The 21,369-nt window shown below is 47.1% G+C and overlaps 1 protein-coding gene across 1 annotated transcript; it reads left to right on the forward strand.

Moving 5' to 3' along the window:
• The first annotated feature begins 282 nt into the window (after positions 1 to 282).
• Positions 283 to 17,109, forward strand: LOC133453165 (cytochrome P450 7B1). Its single transcript, XM_061733059.1, has 6 exons — positions 283 to 483; positions 7,308 to 7,444; positions 11,075 to 11,659; positions 12,696 to 12,902; positions 12,976 to 13,154; positions 16,499 to 17,109. Exons 1-6 carry the CDS (start codon positions 377 to 379, stop codon positions 16,787 to 16,789), a joined length of 1,506 nt encoding a protein of 501 aa, XP_061589043.1. The 5' UTR covers positions 283 to 376; the 3' UTR covers positions 16,790 to 17,109.
• The last annotated feature ends 4,260 nt before the right edge of the window (positions 17,110 to 21,369 follow it).

Raw genomic sequence — 21,369 nt, forward strand, 5'->3', positions numbered from 1 at the left:
CAATGCAAAGGCCATCAAGACCTTAAGTTTATGTCTCTTTTCAATGTATTTTTGTATTTCATTGTTTCATTGTGTCCTGATTTTCCGCCGCTGAGTGTATGTCTCCCCCTGGCGGTTGGATTGTGCTGTTTGCATCTTGTCTTGCAATAACCCCCCCCCCCCCCCCCCCCCCCCCCCCTCTGTTTTATCCACTGCTCTGCACGGCGAGCCCCAAGGCCCGCCCCCAACCGGCTGGGATTGGCTGGCTACAAATCCAGTTTTCTGCCTCACCAGGGGGAAGGCGAGGCTTGGCCATCGAGGGATTCGTCATTTCACAACCAGGGCTTCCCACCTGCGGCGTCTGGACCTGGCGAGCCGTCGTCGTGCTGAGAGCACGATGTTCCAGGTGTTCCAGATGTTCCAGGTGTTCCAGGTGTTCCAGGGGCCGCTGCTGCTGCTCGGCCTGCTCGGCCTGTTGCTCGCTGTCCTCCTCCGCAGGACCAGGTCAGTTTTCCTCCCTGCTCCGCTCGTTCCGGTGCTCCGACTTCGGGACTAATAGAAGTGGTGGTGTGTAAGGAAAGTTTGTGGTACTCCTTAAAAGAACTTCGTCGGAATCAGAACCAGAGCCTGTTCTGGTTCCGATTCTGATTACTTATTGTTACTATTTTTATCGTCTTCGGTGAACAGTGTGGCTACATTCAATTCAGATTCCGTTTTGTTTGTAGCGTCTATTAAAACATAAGTTGTATCCGGGATCTTTCCAGAGTCCAGAACATGAACCCTGATCAATTATTACATAAACAATGGCAGTTAGAAACTCCCCTTTAGGAGGAAGAAACCAGGACCAGGACCTGGATCATAAGGGGGGACCTGGACCAGGACCTGGATCATAAGGGGGTAGAAACCTGGACCAGGACCTGGATCATAAGGGGGTAGAAACCTGGACCAGGACCTGGATCATAAGGGGGGACCTGGACCAGGACCTGGATCATAAGGGGGTAGAAACCTGGACCAGGACCTGGATCATAAGGGGGGTAGAAACCTGGACCAGGACCTGGATCATAAGGGGGGACCTGGACCAGGACCTGGATCATAAGGGGGGAAGAAACCTGGACCAGGACCTGGATCATAAGGAGAAACCTGGACCAGGACCTGGATCATAAGGAGGGTAGAAACCTGGACCAGGACCTGGATCATAAGGGGGTAGAAACCTGGACCAGGACCTGGATCATAAGGGGGTAGAAACCTGGACCAGAACCTGGATCACAAGGGGGTAGAAACCTGGACCAGGACCTGGATCATAAGGGGGTAGAAACCTGGACCAGGACCTGGATCATAAGGGGGGACCTGGACCAGGACCTGGATCACAAGGGGGTAGAAACCTGGACCAGGACCTGGATCATAAGGGGGGACCTGGACCAGGACCTGGATCATAAGGGGGGTAGAAACCTGGACCAGGACCTGGATCATAAGGGGGACCGTCCTGCCGAAGAGCAGCCGGGTAGAGCAGGAAAAGAGAGATAGTAAAGAGAGGATGAGGAACAGAGAGAGGACAGACACTGACAGACCATCAAAGGTATATTAGTATTAATGATCTGTTAAGTGGAGAACTAAGAGTTCTATGTACAGAGATTACTTTATAAACAGGTGTAGACAGCAGACACTCAGGCCACGTTTACACGTAGCCGGGTATTTACAAAAACGGATATTTTCCCCTCTCCGTTTTCAAAAATATCCTCGTTTACACGGACTCGCATGAAAACGCTGGTAACGTCATGCCAGCCAATCAGAATCCTGGAAAAAACATCATCAAATGACACGTGTAACTTCCAGTTAAGGCTGATTTATGGTTCCGCATTACACCCACGCAAAGCTTACGGCGTAGGGTACGCGGCGACACGCACCGTACGGCGCGCATCGCCGCGTACCTTACGCCGTAGGCTCTGCGTCGATTTAACGCGGGACCATAATTCAGGCTTTACTTCCAAGACGGAACCAGAGTCTGAGAGAATTTAAAACAGGTAAAATAAAAGAAAATATTGACGGTGGCCAAACTAATTGTAAACACAGGTCGCACTCATGACGCTGCTGGTGACGTTTCTGTCGCATAATGTGACGTAAATCTCCGTTTTCCTCCGTTTTCTCTGTTTAGACGCAAACGTGAAGACGGAGTTTTTGAAAATCTCCACTTTGGCCGGAGTTTTCAGAAATGATCGTTTTTGGGGGCTTTGACCTCCGTTTTCGTGTAAACGAACGGCCAAAACGCATGAAAACACCTCTGTTTTTGCCCCGTGTAAACGGGGCCTCAGGTGGTCAGAGGGTTTTTTTTTTTTGTTAACTTTTTACGTACGACGTAAACAATTTAAAAAAATGTTATTATTATGTATAATATGGTGGCTTTCAGAGATAATCAGAATCAGCTTTATTGGCCAAGTTTGAACATTCCCGACGAGGAATTTGACTCTAGTTATTTCGCTCACTGATTTAAAAGATTTAAACAGTAGCAAACAGTAAATAAACAAATGTGGCACTCATTAACATATTTAAAATAAGTGAAAGGTGCAGCAGAATGAGGTAGATATGATTAGATTATTGGAAGGTGCGTTGTTACAGCATATGGAAGAAACCTGGACCAGGACCTGGATCATAAGGGGGTAGAAACCTGGACCAGGACCTGGATCATAAGGAGAAACCTGGACCAGGACCTGGATCATAAGGGGGGTAGAAACCTGGACCAGGACCTGGATCATTAGGGGGGTAGAAACCTGGACCAGGACCTGGATCATAAGGGGGTAGAAACCTGGACCAGGACCTGGATCATAAGGGGGTAGAAACCTGGACCAGGACCTGGATCATAAGGGGGTAGAAACCTGGACCAGGACCTGGATCATAAGGGGGTAGAAACCTGGACCAGGACCTGGATCATAAGGGGGGTAGAAACCTGGACCAGGACCTGGATCATAAGGGGGACCGTCCTGCCGAAGAGCAGCCGGGTAGAGCAGGAAAAGAGAGATAGTAAAGAGAGGATGAGGAACAGAGAGAGGACAGACACTGACAGACCATCAAAGGTATATTAGTATTAATGATCTGTTAAGTGGAGAACTAAGAGTTGTATGTACAGAGATTACTTTATAAACAGGTGTAGACATGATTAGATTATTGGAAGGTGCGTTGTTACAGCATATGATTGTGATATCATAATTACTGTTATTATTGCACAGTGATTGCAATACTCCCCCTACTTTTCTTCACTAGCCCTACTTTTCTTCACTCGCCCTTCTTTTCTTCACTACCCTTAAAAAAGAAGGGACAGATTTTAGAGCACTTGAAATGTTCCCAGGGGCCTGTCCCAATACTCCCCCTACCCCTCGTTTTCATCCCTACCCTGATCAGGAAGAGAGCCAAAAGCTGTTTTAATTTAAGCTTTAGCGCTGTTAATATGCCACTTTATTTAGTTTTAATATTTTTTCAGGCGTAAAAGTAACCGTTAAGATCCCCAACCTGGGCTCAGTTTATCCAAATAACGCCTGTTAAGAAATTTGCTCCGAAAATGTCGAGATTTCTGCCTGACTGCCGGCTCCGGAGCTGATTTATGGTTCCGCGTTAAATCGACCCAGAGCCTACGGCGTAGGGTACGGCGTACGGCTATCTTCACTTCAGCTTTATCTGAAAGTGTGTAAATTACCCATATAACAGCTGGATTACTTTGTGGTTTCTGAAAACTATTATGTCAGAAACATCCAAAACAAATCTGACGAGTGACAGGGTTATTTCTCTCTCTTTCTCACAAAAAAATGCTTGCTCCCTTGTCACAATCTGAGACGAGTCTGCAAATGATGTTTGCCCTCGGTCGGCGAGTCAAATCGACGCAGAGCCTACGGCGTAGGCTACGTAACCTACGCCATAGGTTACGTAGTCTACGCCGTAACCTAACAGCCTGTATTCCGGCGCGATCTTTGCGAACAACGGGCAAAAAAGGGATTATGTACATTCACTGAGTGAATATTATGAAAGTAAAATATATATTTCTCGCTAGAAATGTAATCAAAACTCATTTTTATAGAGAAACTAACTCAAAATATTGATTTTATTCACTAAAGAATAAGAAATGTCCGCCATGTTTTTTTTTTTGGATTCAGTCCGCAAATGACGACGAAAAGCATTCTGGGAAATTTTTTGGTCCCTAGATCAGCGAGTCAGCATCTGAAATCCCTCGCTGTGAAAGGACAATTCATAGCCACTCGCCCTCGTTTTCTCCACTCCCCCTAGGTGGAAAGAGGAATTGGGACACCACTACCCTCACGGGAACGCGCAAAATTTCGGGGAACAAAAAACAACGACGTACAGGCCACGTCTCTCCCTCCCTCTCTCATATACAACGCATACACATAAAAATGTGAACGGTGAATCTCCAAATTTAATTTGACGAAATTAGACAGACCCAAACATTCCACATTTGCGTAATAATAAAAGCCAAGGCTGGCGCCATGAAGTCAATTAAATGCATGTGTCACCTTTAGAAGAGTTGCACATCTTAATTTTCCTATTTCACCATAGATCACACTTTGGGAAGCCTTCTTTATATTTTAGCGTTATTTCAGCGTAGATAAGAGTGAGTTTGATGCTCTTTAACAAGTTTTGTCCGCGGATCAACATCAGCCCTGATTGGCTGATTTATGGTTCCGCGTCACACCAACGCAGAACCGACGGCGTAGGGTACGCGGCGACGCACACCGCACCGCGACCCAACGCCGTCGGCTACGCCGTCGATTTAACGCAGAACCATAATTCAGGCGAAGCTGCAGTCTGTCTGCGCTGATCCTGACACACCGGGTCGGAGCGGATTTGGTCATGATGTTTAACCTGTGTTTTGTGATTAATACGCTCGGGTTTTAATTAAATGTAATTTACGAAGGATGATTTCACGTTCAATAAGATAAGTAATCAATAAAATACAAAGTTTGGCACAAAGGCTTTATTAAATGCAATTAATCGTTCAGCCCTAGTCTCACACTATACGACCCGATGCTCGGATGCGACCCGTCTGCTCACACTATACGATCATAATCCTCACGTCGGACCTCTGTGTACTGGAACTCGAGGCCGGTTTTGGGACAGGGGTGGGCTGTGCCCACCCAAACGTGCGTCCTGCCCACCCGATCAAAGGTTATGGGGATCCTTTATTATTTTATAATTTTATTTTTTTATATATATAAAAAAAATCCCCAAATATCTGTACAGTTTATGATTAGGTGGGCACTGCGCATCATTTTTCGACATTTTTAGACAATGAACGCATACCGCAAAAGTTGTATCTCGGCGGAGGGATCCGGCGTCCCCGCAAAATGAACACTTCTTTGTGTTCAGAACAGCGCAGAGCGCACACTAAAGGCTGATTTATTGTTCCGCGTTACACCAACGGAGAGTCTACCGCGGCGACGCGCACCGTACGTGGGAAATGCCGTCTTTTTTTCTGCTATTAAAACATGATTTAAGCTACAAATAATAGTTTTTGACGTGACATCAGAGATTGCGCATGCTCTCTGTGAAAGGATGAGGCAAATCGGGTCGTAGCTGCTTCAACTGTGTGATTCCTTCACAAGGAGCGACCAGGACACGCTTGATTTTCTTGCGACCTCACGATTTGTGATCGGGAGCTCGTCGTGAGGTGTTAATCTCTCGTGATTACCCCACGTATACTAGGGGTGTGCAAACAAGGGTACCTCACGATTCGATTTCGATTATTGGAGCTTCGATTCTTCGATTATAACGATTTTCGATTCGATTATTGGTGCCACGATTCTTCGATTATTGGGATTTTTAATGCTTTTTTCCATACAAGATTGATTTTGTCTTCATCTGTGGCTACATTTTTAAATAAATAGCCAATCAATTAACTCAGTTCCTCTAACAACACTCATTAAGTAAATAGTTTTTTGAACATTTGACATGTATTTTTCAAAGACACAAAATAATGTATTTTATGACTATGTAAACATTTGCTCTTTGACTTACTTAACTTTGACCAGGGAAAGCTGCACTTGCATGAGAGCGCCCTCTATTGGCGGAAAACACTGAAAATGGTCAAGCCCTGGATTTAATGAGTTCATTAATTCAAGTAAACAAGATATGTACTTCCATCAAATGTATTTAGTGTAAACATATCTGCCATATTTCAAGTGAACAATAAGAAATGAAATGATTCAGCAGCTTATTCAGTCTGGAATCTGGATAGGATAACTCAAAAAAAAAAAAGAAATCTTTTTTTTTTTTTTTTTTTTTAATTAATCGATTCCAAATCATCATGTGACGCATCGCGATGCATCGACACATCGATGAATTGCACCCACCTCTAACGTATACTGCACGAGCAACGATTGGGTCAAAATCCGTCCCGATCCAAAAAATAGTCGCACGACTGGAAAATCGTCTCAAAACGAGCCGATAATCGCACAGTGTCTGCCCGGCTTTAGTGGAGAGAGTCTGTATTATCTCGGTTCGGTTTTTGAAGTCTGCAAATAGGTCTGCAAACGGTTTTCCACGCTTTATTATCTCCTCGGTTGCAACAAAACTTGCAGCAGTAGTGGAGTTTGGAGATGCAATCCACTTCTTAAATCTATTTTTGCGCTCCTCTAATTTCTCCAGAAGTAATGCAATTGCACTTTTTCTCTCCCTCCCATCTGGGCTGCAAATGTAGCATGCTTTTGCTGGAAATGTCTTTCCACATTACTCTTTTTGTTATCGGACATTACTGTTTTTGTTATTGGACAACTTCTCCCTACAAACATTCGGGCAATGAATGCAAATGATTCTGTCCAAGAAACGTAGAATCCTCTTTTCTCCTCAGTTATTTCTCTTTTTCCCTTTGGGATCCATGACCCATCACACAGCCGCCGGTTTGTTTACAACGACCACCTGTCTGGCGCCGCCTAACTTGTAGAAACGTGTGTTGCAGGCTCCGACGCAAATCTTCCTTAACAGAAATGTTGAAATTTAATATTTATTCTACACATTTTTACAGCATTGGAAAAGAATGTTTGTGTCATGTTTGTCCTCCTACAGAAACCACATTAAAACAAAAAATATATTTCCCTCCCCCATTTTTTTCCATTTTCAAACATTTTTGAAAAAGCTCCAGGAGCCCCTAGGGCAGCGGTAAAGAGCCGCATGCGGCTCTAGAGCCGCGGGTTGCCGACCCCCGGGTTAACCATTAACTGGAACGTTCCGGATCTGCCCTGACCTAGAACCGCTTGCCTGAAAATGAGTTAATAACTAAAGCTGAGATAAAGGTCATCTCGTGTGCATATTTTGTTGTTTCTGTCTGGCAGGAGAAACGGCGAGCCTCCGCTCATCAACGGATGGATTCCCGTCATTGGAAAGGCTCTGGAGTTTGGAAAAGATGCTTATGGATTTCTGGAAAAACAGAAACGGAAGTTTGGAGACGTGTTTACGGTGCAGATAGCAGGTTGGTTGCTCAGTACCACTGACACCGCTCCATAAACGAGAGCGATGCTGCCACAGGAAGTGTGCTCCTACAAAACAAGAGTGTCTGACAGAGAAATACAACCTCGGACAACAACATATCCGTTTTTTGACTGTGTCCTTAATTACTTAACCAAAATTAACACAAAATGAAAGAAAAAAGGGTTTCAGAGTCCTTTTGTGTTTCCATGGGAATAAAGAAGGAAGGGTACAGCCAGGTGCTGCTTATCACCATAATTGGTGAACTGATCACCATTTTGTTCATCATGAAAGGAACCTAAGATTTAAAATCTCTTTAAGCCTGATTTAAAGTTCTGAGTTAAACCAACGCAGAGCCTACGCTGTTGCAGTGATGCCGTCGTGAACCCTTTGGACTTCTCCGTCACTCCATTTCGCCGTGGTTCAATACCCCCCCAGAGCGCTAGTTGATACTTTTGTTTAGCTTCCAGCTTTTCCGGTCACAGTGAATCAAAGAGATAAGGACAACTATTGTGCAAAAAACCAAAACAACCCAAAAAAATCACACACACAAGAAGAAAAGAGCGCTGAAAGTTCATTACTGCTTCACGAACCCGAACCGGAAATGTGTTGCTACCAAGCGTCGCCTCGACGCTTAGTTACATTTTTTGGGAGGTGCACAGCGTAGCCTGACGAATGCCTACAAGACAAATGAATCAGGTTCTAAGTATGTTTTGCATCGAATGTATAATTTAATTTCCCCAACACATTTTCCAAAATGTAATTTGAGTATACTGTATAATAAATGTTTATACAACGTGCTTGTGCTGTGTTAATACGCCGTCGGCTACGCCGTCGGCTACGCCGTCGATTTAACGCAGAACCATAATTCAGGCGAAGCTGCAGTCTGTCTGCGCTGATCACAGACACACCGGGTCGGAGCGGATTTGGTCATGATGTTTAACCTGTGTTTTGTGATGAATATGCACGGGTTTTAATTAAATGTAATTTACGAAGGATGATTTCACGTTCAATAAGATAAGTAATCAATAAAATACAAAGTTTGGCACAAAGGCTTGGCCTGCTTGTGGGCGAGTGGAGGGGGGCACATTAAAAGAAGGTGGCAAGATATAAGGCGAAGAACTAAAGAAAAAGTGGCCTTTAATAAAACTTGTGCAACCATTTTTAAAATAGCATGCAGCAGAATAAAGACTCTCTCTCTGCGTATTCTTTGATTTTGGCGATGTCGCCTCCTTGCCACAATAACAGTGGTGCGTAATGCTGGGCAGATTAGCACCTTCCTTTCGAACGTATTAAATACAGACGCAATCACAATAGGCGCAATTACTTTCAGGCTTGGTAAATCTCATTGCGTGTGGTAAATTAACCTATTTGCATTTTCCCCTCCCAGTATTTAGCGCTCTCTGGCGGTTACGCCCCATATTGATTATTCATCAGGGCAAAAGTACTAAATGAACAGCGTGTGCTATTTTGCGCATTTGAGAGGCGCAGTCCTCTTTGCACGCTGTTAGTAGATCAGCTGGCACTTTGGTTTGCGGGTGATGTCAAGTTTGCACACGTTTTTACGCACAGAAACCTTTAGTAAATCAGGCCCTAAATGCGTTAGCCGCATGGACAGTCGTCATAATTAACAGAAACCCAGCCCTCCACAGGGTAACGTTATGTTATCAAGGTACCGTAACGTTAGTGTCATTAATTAGTGCTACGTTAACTTAATTTTCCCGTGTCTGGGTGCCGGTCCTCCCTCTGGGAGTAACAGGGTGTTGGTGGAGAAGCTGCAGCGTTGAGGACGTACTGTTGTGTATCAGCTCTGTCTTACAGTGAAACAGCAACAGTGTTGCCTTGGTGTCCAGCTGGAAATGACCCACACTTTTCACATTTTCTGCCTTTTCTTTTAGTTAAATCCAAACATATCCGTCGCCTTTCTTCTACCTTTACGTGCGTGGCGTCAGCGCATTGTGCCGCATTAAACGTAGTCCGGGTGAAATACCTGCTTTGAGCTGGTGAAATGAAACAATTCCTCAAGGCAGAGAAAATTCCTTGATCGTTTTTTGTAGTCGAATTATTCGAGGAATCGTTTCAGCCGTAGTTATCAGTCATAACACCTACAACCAGAAGTGGATGATGTAGAGTATTTATTGTGTTAGAAAATGCATAGTGGGACCAGATCCTTAAGGTTTAATTCACTTAATTTAAATTTCATGTATTTAGCATCTCTTACAACATAAGTTGTCTCCATGACCTTTCCAGAGTCCAGAACATGACCCTCGAGCAATTATTACATAAACAATGGCAGGTAAAAACTCCCTTAGTGGTAGAAAAACCTTAAACCAAATAGTGGCAAGAAAAACTCCCCTTTATGGGGAAGAAACCTTGAGCAGGAGCTGGATCATAATGGGGGAACAGAAAGAGGAGAGACACAGATATGTTGTCAAAGGTACAAAAGGCCAGATATATTAGTAGTAACGATCCGTTAACTGGAGAACTAAGAGTTTTATGTACATATGACCAGGGGCAGATCTATGTGGGGGAAAGGCTGGACAGCTGCCCCCCAACTTAAGAGCCTTGCCCCCCTCATTTTAATGCTACTCTGACTACTCTGCTCAAAAGCTCCCCAATACATTGTAATAAGGAATGCATTTTTTTTAACTATAAAAAAATCCTCTTGGGACCCTAAAATGAGTTCTGCCCCTCACATGCCGTCAGTGTGATGGGCATTGTGCCAGTGCTGCTGTGTGGATGAGAGGACAGCAGCAGTGGAGAGAGCAAGCTGGCAAATGTCTGTTGGCTAAATAAGTTTCCACAGCCCACAGGTAATATTTTCACTTATTTTTAAATTCAAGTCAGGTTAAATTTCAAGTTATATTTCAACCAGAAACCAAATGCAACTGTTCAGTAAGTCTGTTAATCACTAGTCAAAAAGGTTGTTGTGGAAGTTGAGTGCTTCGTAAATTGTGTCTGCTTTTCTGTCTGACCTTTCAAAGCGACCAACTTGTGCTTGCGAAGTTCAGTCCCTTTTGGAAATTCCTGGTCGATGTTAGCATGGAATGAACTGAAATGCCGCTGAAGATTTGAAAACTTGAAATGCGCTAATGATGTGGCAGAATGGCTTACCATTACATTCCATTACATTCAACAACAACAAAAAAAAACTCTCCCACTCTGTTAAAAACATGTTGTGTTCATCTTCATATTTTCGTTTGGCCGTGCATTTTTTCCCTGCCATTTTGAGAGTGGATTTTTTTCCCTCCAAGTTATTTGCGTCACAAACGCAAAATTCAACATGAGGGCGCGCACCCGTATAGTTCAACGGGTTGAGCAGGTAACTTATGTACACCTTCCCCTGTACCGCGACGCAGGTTTGATTCCAGTCGCAGCATATTTTGCCCCCACTTCCTACGTGTCTGTCTTTCACTGCACCTATCAAATAAAGTTGCAAGATCTGCATCACACCGGGCAAAGAGCTGCAGGTTGGCCACCCCTGCTCTATTTAATTGTTGTGACATGTGTGGAATGAATCAATAAATGAAATGTTCATCTGAGGTTGACTACGATTCAATGATGACAATTATTTTTCACACAGCTTAATATCACATGGTTTTGGTCATCTGGGCTAATGATGTCATCCCTGCAGGTAGATACATGACCTTCATCATGGACCCGTTGCTGTATCCCAGCATCATCAAACATGGCCGCCAACTGGACTTCCATGAGTTCACCAATAAGGTGGCTCCCCCAACTTTCGGCTACCCGCCTGTTCCCCACAGTTTGTGGGAAGAGATCCGACGCTCCTTCCACCTCCTCCAGGGCGATGGCCTCAAATCCTTGACAGAAAGCATGATGGGTAACCTGATGCTGGTGCTCCGTCAGGACCACCTGGAGCCTGGCGTTTGGAGAAGTGGTGACATGTACGAATTCTGCTCTTTAGTGATGTTTGAGGCAACCTTCCTCACCATCTACGGCAAGGCAGAGACAGGCTGCCGCCATGGCTGGATGGACTCTCTGAGGGACGACTTCAACAAGTTTGACCACATGTTCCCGCTCCTCATCGCTCAGATCCCCATCTGGCTCTTCAGACAGACCAGAACCATCCGCCAGAAGTTGATCAGCCACTTCCTTCCGCAGAGGGTATCGTGTTGGTGCAACACCTCACAGTTCATCAGAAGACGAGCAGAGCTGTTCGAACAGCACGGAGCACTGAGGGATATCGACAAAGCAGGTAGCTGATACTTTTACGTCTTCACCCATCAGCAGCGTTTATCTGAAATAACCTGCAGACCTTAACTTGGATATGTAAAAGTTAAAGATACCATGCTCCACTTAGCTGCAGTTGTTTGCATATAACCGTATCTAAAAACTGCATTTTGTGTTTACTTGTGTTATCTTTGTCTAATATTTAAATTCTTTTGATGTTCTGAAGCATTTAAGTGTGACAAAAAAATAAGAAATCAGGAATGGGGCAAACACTTTTTCACACAACTGTATACACAGTGGGAAGATGCCTTTTTTCCCTCCTCCATCCCAGTGTCATCCTTTTCCAAGATAGTGCCGCGGACGGTCGCCACGGTGTTTCGCTCTCTGTTACTTTTCTGTGTACAGTGAGCAAAATAACCGGAATCAAATTCTCTGTCTAGCATGTTCAAACTTGGCCAATAAAGCTGATTGATTCTGATTCTGATTTTCCTCAGGAAGGAAGTTCTTTGTGGTTCTTTTTTGTGTCTCGATGTGGTGTTGCAGAACAGTTGTGTAGATGTTTGAACTCTTTTCTGACCCTGGATTTGTTCCCAGACTCCCCAGAACCACCAGTGTGGCTCTTTGGTGACATTTTGCAGCTTTTTATTTGGAATTTGATCCAAAACAGGGTTTTTTTCTTGAATTTCTATGCAACAATGAGCACCTCAGTCCTCTGAGTTCTGAAGGATCTGAGGCCAAAATAGAATCATATAGAATATCTATCAGGCCAGAGCCACTCAGAGGGCAAAGGCCATGTTGGCGAACCCTCACCATCCTCTTCATGCTGAGTTTCAGCTTCTCCCGTCTAAGAGCAATAAACCTGTTTACTGTGATGACTGTATTTACTATATTTATTTTATTGTATTGTATTGTGTATTTGAAGTGGGATATGTATGTTGTCCTGTTGTTGCAAACCAAATTGCCCTTCCGGGACATTAAAGATTTACAAATCAAATCAGAATCAGGTGAACATATAAAATATGAATACAAATTCTGACTCCCAGTTTCTTCTTTACTCTCAGCTCACCACTTTGCCATTCTGTGGGCATCTGTGGGTAACACCATCCCTGCTACCTTTTGGGTCATGTATTACCTGGTGAGCCACCCTAAAGCCATGCAGATCGTTCGTCAGGAGATCCTAAACGTCTTGAGAGACGACGGCGTGGACTTCAGCAGCGACAGAGACGTGGCACTCAGCCCACAGCAACTGGACAGACTCATATTTCTGGGTATGTCCTGTTTCTGGTCCTCTGTTCAGGACGTGGAGCTGCGTGATCTATAACAAGTTGCCTTCTTCCACAGAGAGTGCCATCAACGAGAGCCTCCGACTGTCCTCGGCCTCTACAAATATCCGGGTTGCTCAGGAGGACTTCAGTCTGAGAATGGATGCCCAGCGCTCCATCGTTGTCAGGAAAGGAGATATTATTGCTCTGTACCCTCAGAGCATGCACCTGGACCCCGAGATCTACGACGAGCCACAGGTACCGACACCAGTTAAGAACTAGTCAGTTAAACTTGTCCTTGTGTAGTTTCTAACACTTGTGACTTTAAAACTGCATAAAACCAAGGAACCACTTCCAGTTTTGCTTTTGAAAGTCAATGAAGTCCAAAAAAAGTGCAGTTCCTCTACTGAACACTGAGGTCTGGATGCAGACCTGATGTTCCTCTACTGACCACCAGGGTCTGGTTCCAACAGTAAGTGAATCTGCATCGACTTCCATGTTAAAATGTCCAAATTTACAGCAGAAATAATCAATTTTACAACCTGGTACAAAAAAACCAAACTGTTTTGGTCTCCATATACATGTCTCCAAGCTTTTGACTAGTAGTGTATGACGAGTGCATATTACTTCACTGAAATTGTAGCTACTATCAGTTAGGACTGGGCGATATGACCTCAAATCAACATCACATCACAAGTTAATTTCTCAGCGTGAGAAATGTCATGTGTGGCGTGAGAGCGTAAGAACTTGTTGAAATGCGTGAGTCTCACACTAGACAGCCCTGTTATGTCAGCCGCTTCTTAGTTTGAACTACCAGCCATTTTCTTGGGTGTCTTTTCTCCTTCAGACTGGATGGGTGGAGTCATAGAATCATAAGCCAATAGTTAATGTAAATTCAAGTGTGTTAGGGCCAGTTTTCATGGCTGCAGCTATAGAACAAGACTATACGATCTCATCTTCTTCTCTTCCTTTCTTATTTATCAATTCTAAGTATCTTATTGTTGTCCATCGTTCTTGTAGTTTGTTGTGCTGGTCTGCCCCCTCTTGTTCGCTTCTGTGCATGTTTGCAGGCCAGAGCTTCAGGAGCTGCATCCTGACCTGCACCCCCAACAGGGGGGTGCCACAGGGATCAGTGCCTGGCCCTCTTCTCTTTTCACTATAGACCATTAACTCCTACCACTACTATCCTGATGACGCCCAGCTCTTCCTTTCCTTCCCACCTGGCGACATGACCGCCTCAATGCGAATATCAGGATGTCTTTCTGATACCTCTGCTTGGACGAAGGACCATTTGAAGGAGCATTTTTTTTTTACATATATGAAGGGGGGGATTGGGGGGGGGGGGGCATCCGCTGCAAGTCTGAAATGAGAGAAACACGGGAAAACATAAAACGGCCACACAAGCCTTTGGAATCTGCAACACAGAAAACAAACAAACAGAAACGGGAACAGGCAGAGACATAAACAGCAACCATTCCAGGTCTCTGAATCAGTACTAGGCTACTGCGATAATCTGACCCTGAAACTGTGGTGTGAGTATGTAGGTGAGTGAGCAGGTGTGTATGTCTGTGTAAATGTGTGTGTGCAAAGTGAAAACAAGGCTTTACCTGAACTGTACTACAGTGGAAGAGGGAGAAGGGAGAAAGCTGAACCCAGGCCACCAGCCGCCCAACAGAGGACCAGAAGAGGGCGGGAGGAGATACCCCGCGTGCAAGCCCTGCCCCCTCCCAGCAGGCTACAGAGGGAAGCCCCGGGCGGGGCGCGAGAACCCCCCCCAACAAGGAGCCACCCAGATTAGCCCAACAGAAAAGAGTCCCAAACCCAGGCTAGACAACGAAGACCCATTCACACAGATACAGTAATATACACTCACTGACAAAGACATGGACAATCATTCTCTCACCACTCCCATCTCCCCCTGTCATTTTCATCTGAGTGGAAGCTGGGGAACGGCGGCGGTGGAAAATAGTACCATGGCACAGGTAGACGATTAAAAAAAACTCCCCCTGGTGGATTAAGTCCCACCATCCCATGTCATTATGTCCACTATGACCATTATGTCTGTTGTTGAGGGCGGGTGCGCATTCAGTTACAAAACAATTATTAGACTAAAACATTGAAATATTTCAATTATGATATGTTCAAGTTGTCACAACGGAACAGGAAAGTTGGCTTACCATTTTCAGGTGATCAGCCATGTTTGATGAGCAGCTGTGATATCCAAACGGTTGCTTACAAAGTTTGCATTCAACTTTTTTTTCCATCGTCTTTTTTATGAAATACTGCCACACTGCAGATGTCTTTGACAGGATAGAGTTCAACAAATCACTGGACTTTGTCCGTCTACTTTACAATCTATCCATCTCTAGTCACTGGGGGTTGGCTAATGCGAAATAGCAAAAACAAGGGGGGGTCCAAAGATAAACTGTTACCTGTGAAAGAAGTGTGCTCAGAAAACAGAAGAACTTGGTACTTTTCCCCTGATGAAATTAAATTAAAGAATCCACCAATCAGAATTTTGGTGGCGCCAGGCCGCATGGACGAATAAATCAACCAGCCGACTGGGAGATTACACCCCTAAACTCCAGATAGTTTGGAAATAGATTTATTAACTCTCTAAGGTCCTTGCTGATGTCTTTCCCTCTTACATCAGCTGGAGACAGTAAAGGATAGGGTTGGTACGATAAACACGATATTGAGGTTACGATACGATACGATGTTATAGCAGTATTTTTTTTAACAACATATGAGGAACATATGACTGGAAAAAAATGTCTTTTATTTGAAAGACACAAAATACAAAACAATGCTGTGTGTTTGCCTTATTGTTCCAGTTTATAATGCTTTATAACTGTTTAAGTTTTAAAGAAAGCCAGGCCAACCATTTTTCACAAACTGAAATAAAAGTAAATGTCAGGTTTGCATTAAGCATCTTCAGTTTCATACAAGTACTAATATTTTGCCACAAACTGAATAGTTTCTCTCATGTCTGACTTGACTTTTTTCTTTTCCAGAAATGTAACAACTAAAATTAAATAAATAAATAAAAGTAAATAAATAAACTATGAAAAGTCCCAAACTCTAAATGTAACATGACTGTTATTGATCTTGTGCCAGAGCTCAGAGCTTCACCTGCTCCAGCCTGAGCCCGTAAGGTGAACCCCGTTATCGTTTCATCCTGCCACCTTTGGGGACGACACAATCTTTACACCAGAAAAAAATACCGCAAAACGGTACTAGTTTCTTCTCAACGTAGTCAGATTTTGGTCCGTGGGTCGAGGTCGGCACGTGATCCCGCTGCACCAATAGGATGTTACTAGTAAACACAATAGATTAATATTAATAACCCAATATTGCACTACAATTTGTCACCTCTACGACACGTATTATTACGTTTTTTGTATCGCGAAATTTCGTGGCACGATATATCGTTACACCCCTAGTAAGGGGGTACTTATTGGTGCCCACAGGATTTCCTTTGTTCTTGGTTTTATCTTTTGTCAAGTAAATAAATGCATGTTAATAAATTAAACAGGTAAAGTGTGATGTCCACTCCTGTGTGTCCAGCTGTCATCTGTGGATTCTTTTTCCTGTTTCCTCAGCGGTTCCGGTTTGACCGCTTCGTGCAGGACAGCAGACAGAGGACTGACTTCTACAAGGACGGCCAGAAGCTAAGGTACTTCCTGATGCCATTCGGCTCCGGCTCCTCCATGTGTCCCGGCCGAAACTTTGCCATCAACGAGATGAAACAGTTTGTGAGCCTGCTGCTGCTCTACCTGGACCTGCAGCTGGAGGACGAGGAGAGCAATCCCACCCTGGACTCCAGCCGTGCTGGACTGGGAATCCTGCCACCTTCCAGTGATGTCCGATTCCACTACAGGCTGCGGGCCTGACCAGTACCGCCAGGACTGGTCCTGTTGGAGGCAGGAAAGAGTCGGAGACAGTTGTCTTTAGGGTCTGGATGATGTGGACCGCTTGTGACGGCAGATAAGGAGCCAGGTCTGCTCCGAAGAAATCGTGCATCTCAGATTCAAAGAAAACTTTGAGAACCTCAGGTCGATCAACAAAACCTGACTTTTCAATCTTTTAGCCTGAAACCTAATCACACTAAATGTGAAATGTTTGCACTAAAATGAAACCTAATCTAAACACATCCAGGTGTCTGTGAATAAATGTGTTTTCAAAATAAACGCTGTGTTAAGGAAACTGCGATGTTGTATCTTCAGAATAAATGAGGATGAAACATCCTCATTGTGGCAGGTTGGAGTGGCTGCAACCACTCAGCAATCACACAGGTGTGTCCCATCAGCCTCTCCAACCTGCCAGCCTTGATAAAGAGGACTGAGAGACTCAGGAGGAGGCTGCTGCTGAGGAGCTGTGTGTGTTTCTGCACGTTTTGGGTGAGAAATAAAAGGGTCTGAACGAAACTCTGTGTCCTCTCCGTCCTTCGGTCGGGCCCCCGTGGCACGCACCTTGCCACACTGGCGCCCAACGTGGGGCTTCGAAGGACGGACGAGGGGGGGGCATGGAGCGGGCCCTGGACGCGCTCGCCCGGGCCATGGCGGGCATGGCGGCCGCCTTCCGGGACCAGGGCGAGCGGCAGCTGGCCGCGATAGAAGCCCTGGTGGCCGCGGGGCGACCCATCCCTGCACCCCGTCTGAGGGCCGCCGCAGCAACGCGGGAGGAGCTGGCGGCGCCGCAGCTGAGAGGCCGGGAGGCAGAAGCTGCGGGCCGCCAAGCGACGGCTCCCGAGGCGGCGGGACCCGCGGAGCGGCCCATCCCTGCACCCCGTCTGAGGTTTGCCGCGGCAGCGCTGGTGGCGCCGCAGCTGGGAGGCCGTGAGGCAGAAGCTGCGGGCCGCCAGGCGACGGCTCCGGGGGCGGAGGCGGAGATGGAGGCGGAGGCGGCGTTGGCTGGGAAGGCGGCTGCGGAGGCGCAGCCGCAAGCGACGACGGAGACGGGGCCGGACCAGCAGCCCGCGCAGGGCTGCGTCGCGGAGGGGAAGGAGGCGGTCGTGCGCGCGCTGTGTGGCCCGAGGCCACCATGGGCCCGGCCCCGAGCGCATTTTCCACGGCGGGAGAGCCGACGCCGGGGACGACCCCCACGACGGGACCGCAGGTCAGGCCGACGCCGAGGACGACCCCCCGACCAGACCAGGAAGGCCCGGGGGGTTCTGGGCTTCCTCTCCCGCTCCGAGGGGGCGGGGGGGGGGGAGTATGCTCGGCCGGACAGACCCCGGCTCGAGGTTGGCGTTGGGGGTGTGTGGCAGGTTGGAGTGGCTGCAACCACTCAGCAATCACACAGGTGTGTCCCATCAGCCTCTCCAACCTGCCAGCCTTGATAAAGAGGACTGAGAGACTCAGGAGGAGGCTGCTGCTGAGGAGCTGTGTGTGTTTCTGCACGTTTTGGGTGAGAAATAAAAGGGTCTGAACGAAACTCTGTGTCCTCTCCGTCCTTCGGTCGGGCCCCCGTGGCACGCACCTTGCCACACTCATTTAGTGGTCAGTAGAGGAGCTGTGGATCTGGATCCAGACCCTTGGGGTCAATAGAGGGTCTGCAAGTCTGGATCCAGACTTGCCAGACAGTCGTAGTTCAGACAGTTCACACAGGGAGACGAATGTTCAGACTAGAAATCCAAAAGTGTGAAATTATTGTAATAAAAGAAGAAGAAAAGATGTGTTTTTCCAACGAAACTGATGACAACTGTAACTGTATCATAGCAACAATCCTTTAAGCTGCATTTCTGTTCCTTGCATTCCAACATGTGGAATCTTTTCAAGGTCAACTGAAACTTTCACCTCTGTTTATTTAGTCTGATATCTGAGCCGTGTTGACTGTAGCACTGAAGTCACAACAGCGCTGTTCCAAAGCTGCTGCCAGCAGGAACTTTTACAGACCCACAATGTTTCTGTCCCTACTCACTGCTTAGACACAATATTATATATTTACACACTCACTAGTTCAATAAGTGCTGGACCTAATAAAGTGTGTATTCAGCGTGTGTGTGTGTGTGTGTGTGTGTGTGTGTGTGTGTGTGTGTGTGTGTGTGTGTGTTGTGCGCGTGTGTCTGACTCAATGATGTACGTCTTTGCAACAGCCACCAGGGGGCTCTAGCGCATAAATGCAGTGTGGGCAGAGATCATACACGGTTTCCCTCACAAATTCATTTCTATTCCCGGTTTATCGTGTGAAGGGGATCTGCTGGAGCCTGTCCAGGTTACCGCTCCATCACAGGGTCCGTTCGCTCCTTCAATAAAGTCAGTTTCCTCAATGTTCTTTCAAGTTTTCCTTCACTTGTTTTCTCAAACTGAAAGGAGTTTTGCAAACAGACGCTGTAACTGGTTGTACACTTTGATCCACGTGCAACTTCAGCTGAAAGTCTGAGTCTTCCTAAACCCTGAAGCCAGTCTTAGTACGTGCCCTTTAGCCCAGCAGTGCAGGTCTCGTGTTGGGTCTCGGCTGGACTGTGTTCACCTGTTCAGTAAGGCCAATGTGAAGAAGTCCCAACTGAACAGCAGCGTGTCTGATTTCTACATCTTTGATCACTTGGACTGTTGCAGCGACAGGTTCTGATGTCTTGCTAGCTTTGAAATTAGCAGTGAAAACACCTTTTATGTAGAGCGGCGTTGTGGAGCTGCATTCCTCTGGTCATTGCAGCTTGATGTCACTCTTTGATTTCAGCTGTTTCAACTTGGGGTTCTGTCACTTATTCTTTTAGAAAATGTTATTGGTTTTACATTAAACAATATACATATTGTAGCAGTGTGAGTGCCACGGGGCCCGACCGACAGGATGGAGAGACACGGAGTTTCGTGCAGAACCCTTTATTTACCAGCAATCACCCAAGACACGTGCTTCCAGCTCCTTCACAGCAGCAGAACCTTCTCCCAGCAGCCGCCCCTCTCTGGAGTGCAGCTGCTGCTTATCAAGGGAGGCAGGGTGGAGAGGTTGATTGGATACACCTGTACCCAATCTCCTGATGGCTGCACCTCCACCCTGCCACACACCCCCATCGCCACACTCAGGCCGGGGTCCATCCGGCCGAGCCAACTCCCCCCGCCCCCCTCGGAGCGGGAGAGGAAGCCAGGAACCGCAGACTGCGCCTCCGGGCCTTCCTGGTTCGGCCGGCTGCCGAGGCCGGTCGGGAGGTCGCCCTCGGCGACGGGCCGACCACAGAAACCCGTCGGGAGGTCGTCCTCGGCGACGGGCCGACCACAGAAACCAGTCGGGAGGTCGTCCTCGGCGACGGGCCGACCACAGAAACCAGTCGGGAGGTCGTCCTCGGCGTAACCGCCGAGAAAGCCGCTCTCGGGACCGGGCCCAGGGTGGCCTCGGGCCAGACGGCATCCGCGGCCGGTGTGTGTCCAGGACCACCCCCTCCCCGACGCAGCACTGCTCCGGCCGCTGGTCCGTCTCCTCCCCGATGCAGCACTGCTCCAGCAGCTGGTCTGTCTCCGCCTCGCCGACCTCAGTCTCAGCCTCCGACGCCTCCGGGACCGCATCCTCCGGGACCGCATCCTCCGGGCCCGCATCCCCCGGGACCGCATCCTCCGGGACCGCCGTGGCGAACCTCAGTCGTGGCGCTGGAGTGGGTCGCTCCGCTGGTCCGCAGCCTCTGCCTCCCGGCTGCGGCGCCAGCAGCGCTTCCAGCGCCGCGAGCTGCCGCTCACCCTGGCCCTGAAGCACAGCTGCCAGGTCTGCCATTGCTCGGCCCAGCGCCTCCAGGGCCCGCTCCGTGCCTCCCTTCTCCATCCCGTCGGGCCCCACGTTGGGCGCCAGTGTAGCAGGGCGAGTGCTACGGGCCCGACCGAAGGATGGAGAGGACACAGAGTTTCGTGCAGACCCTTTTATTTCAGCTTTTTCGCCAACACCAGACACAGTGCACAAGCACAGCTTCCCTCAGCAGCAGAACCTTCTCCCAGCAGCCGCCCCTCTCTGGAGTGCAGCTGCTGCTTATCAAGGGAGGCAGGGTGGAGAGGTTGATTGGATACACCTGTACCCAATCTCCTGATGGCTGCACCTCCACCCTGCCACAAATATGTTTACAGTGTTACAGGTTGTAGATAATATAAGCATAGTATGGCTGTAATATTCAAATGCTTACAAGTATACAAGATCCCTCACCCAGCTATCCCTCCCCCACCCACTACCCACACCACCCTCCTAACAATCCCCATTGTCCCTTTGAGTCCAGATGTACATACAAATGATTGTGCATTATTCCAGTGTAAAAAGTAAAATGTAAAAATTAAGAACAAAACAAAAACAAAACAAAAAAAAAGGGGGGGGGGGGCAGAAAAAAAGGGGAAGTATATTATGAGGGGAAGCCGCCCCCTCACTCTAAGAATAATGGGTTCTGTCACACTTATTACACCGAGCCCCGGGTTCTATCAACACGTCTGCTGGTTGCTCATTTATATGGTTGCTACGGCTATACAGAACCGGGTCGCAGGGGCAGTAGTCTCAGCAGAGA

The sequence above is a fragment of the Cololabis saira genome, chromosome 10 (assembly GCF_033807715.1).
Source record: "Cololabis saira isolate AMF1-May2022 chromosome 10, fColSai1.1, whole genome shotgun sequence".
NCBI lineage: Eukaryota > Metazoa > Chordata > Actinopteri > Beloniformes > Belonidae > Cololabis > Cololabis saira.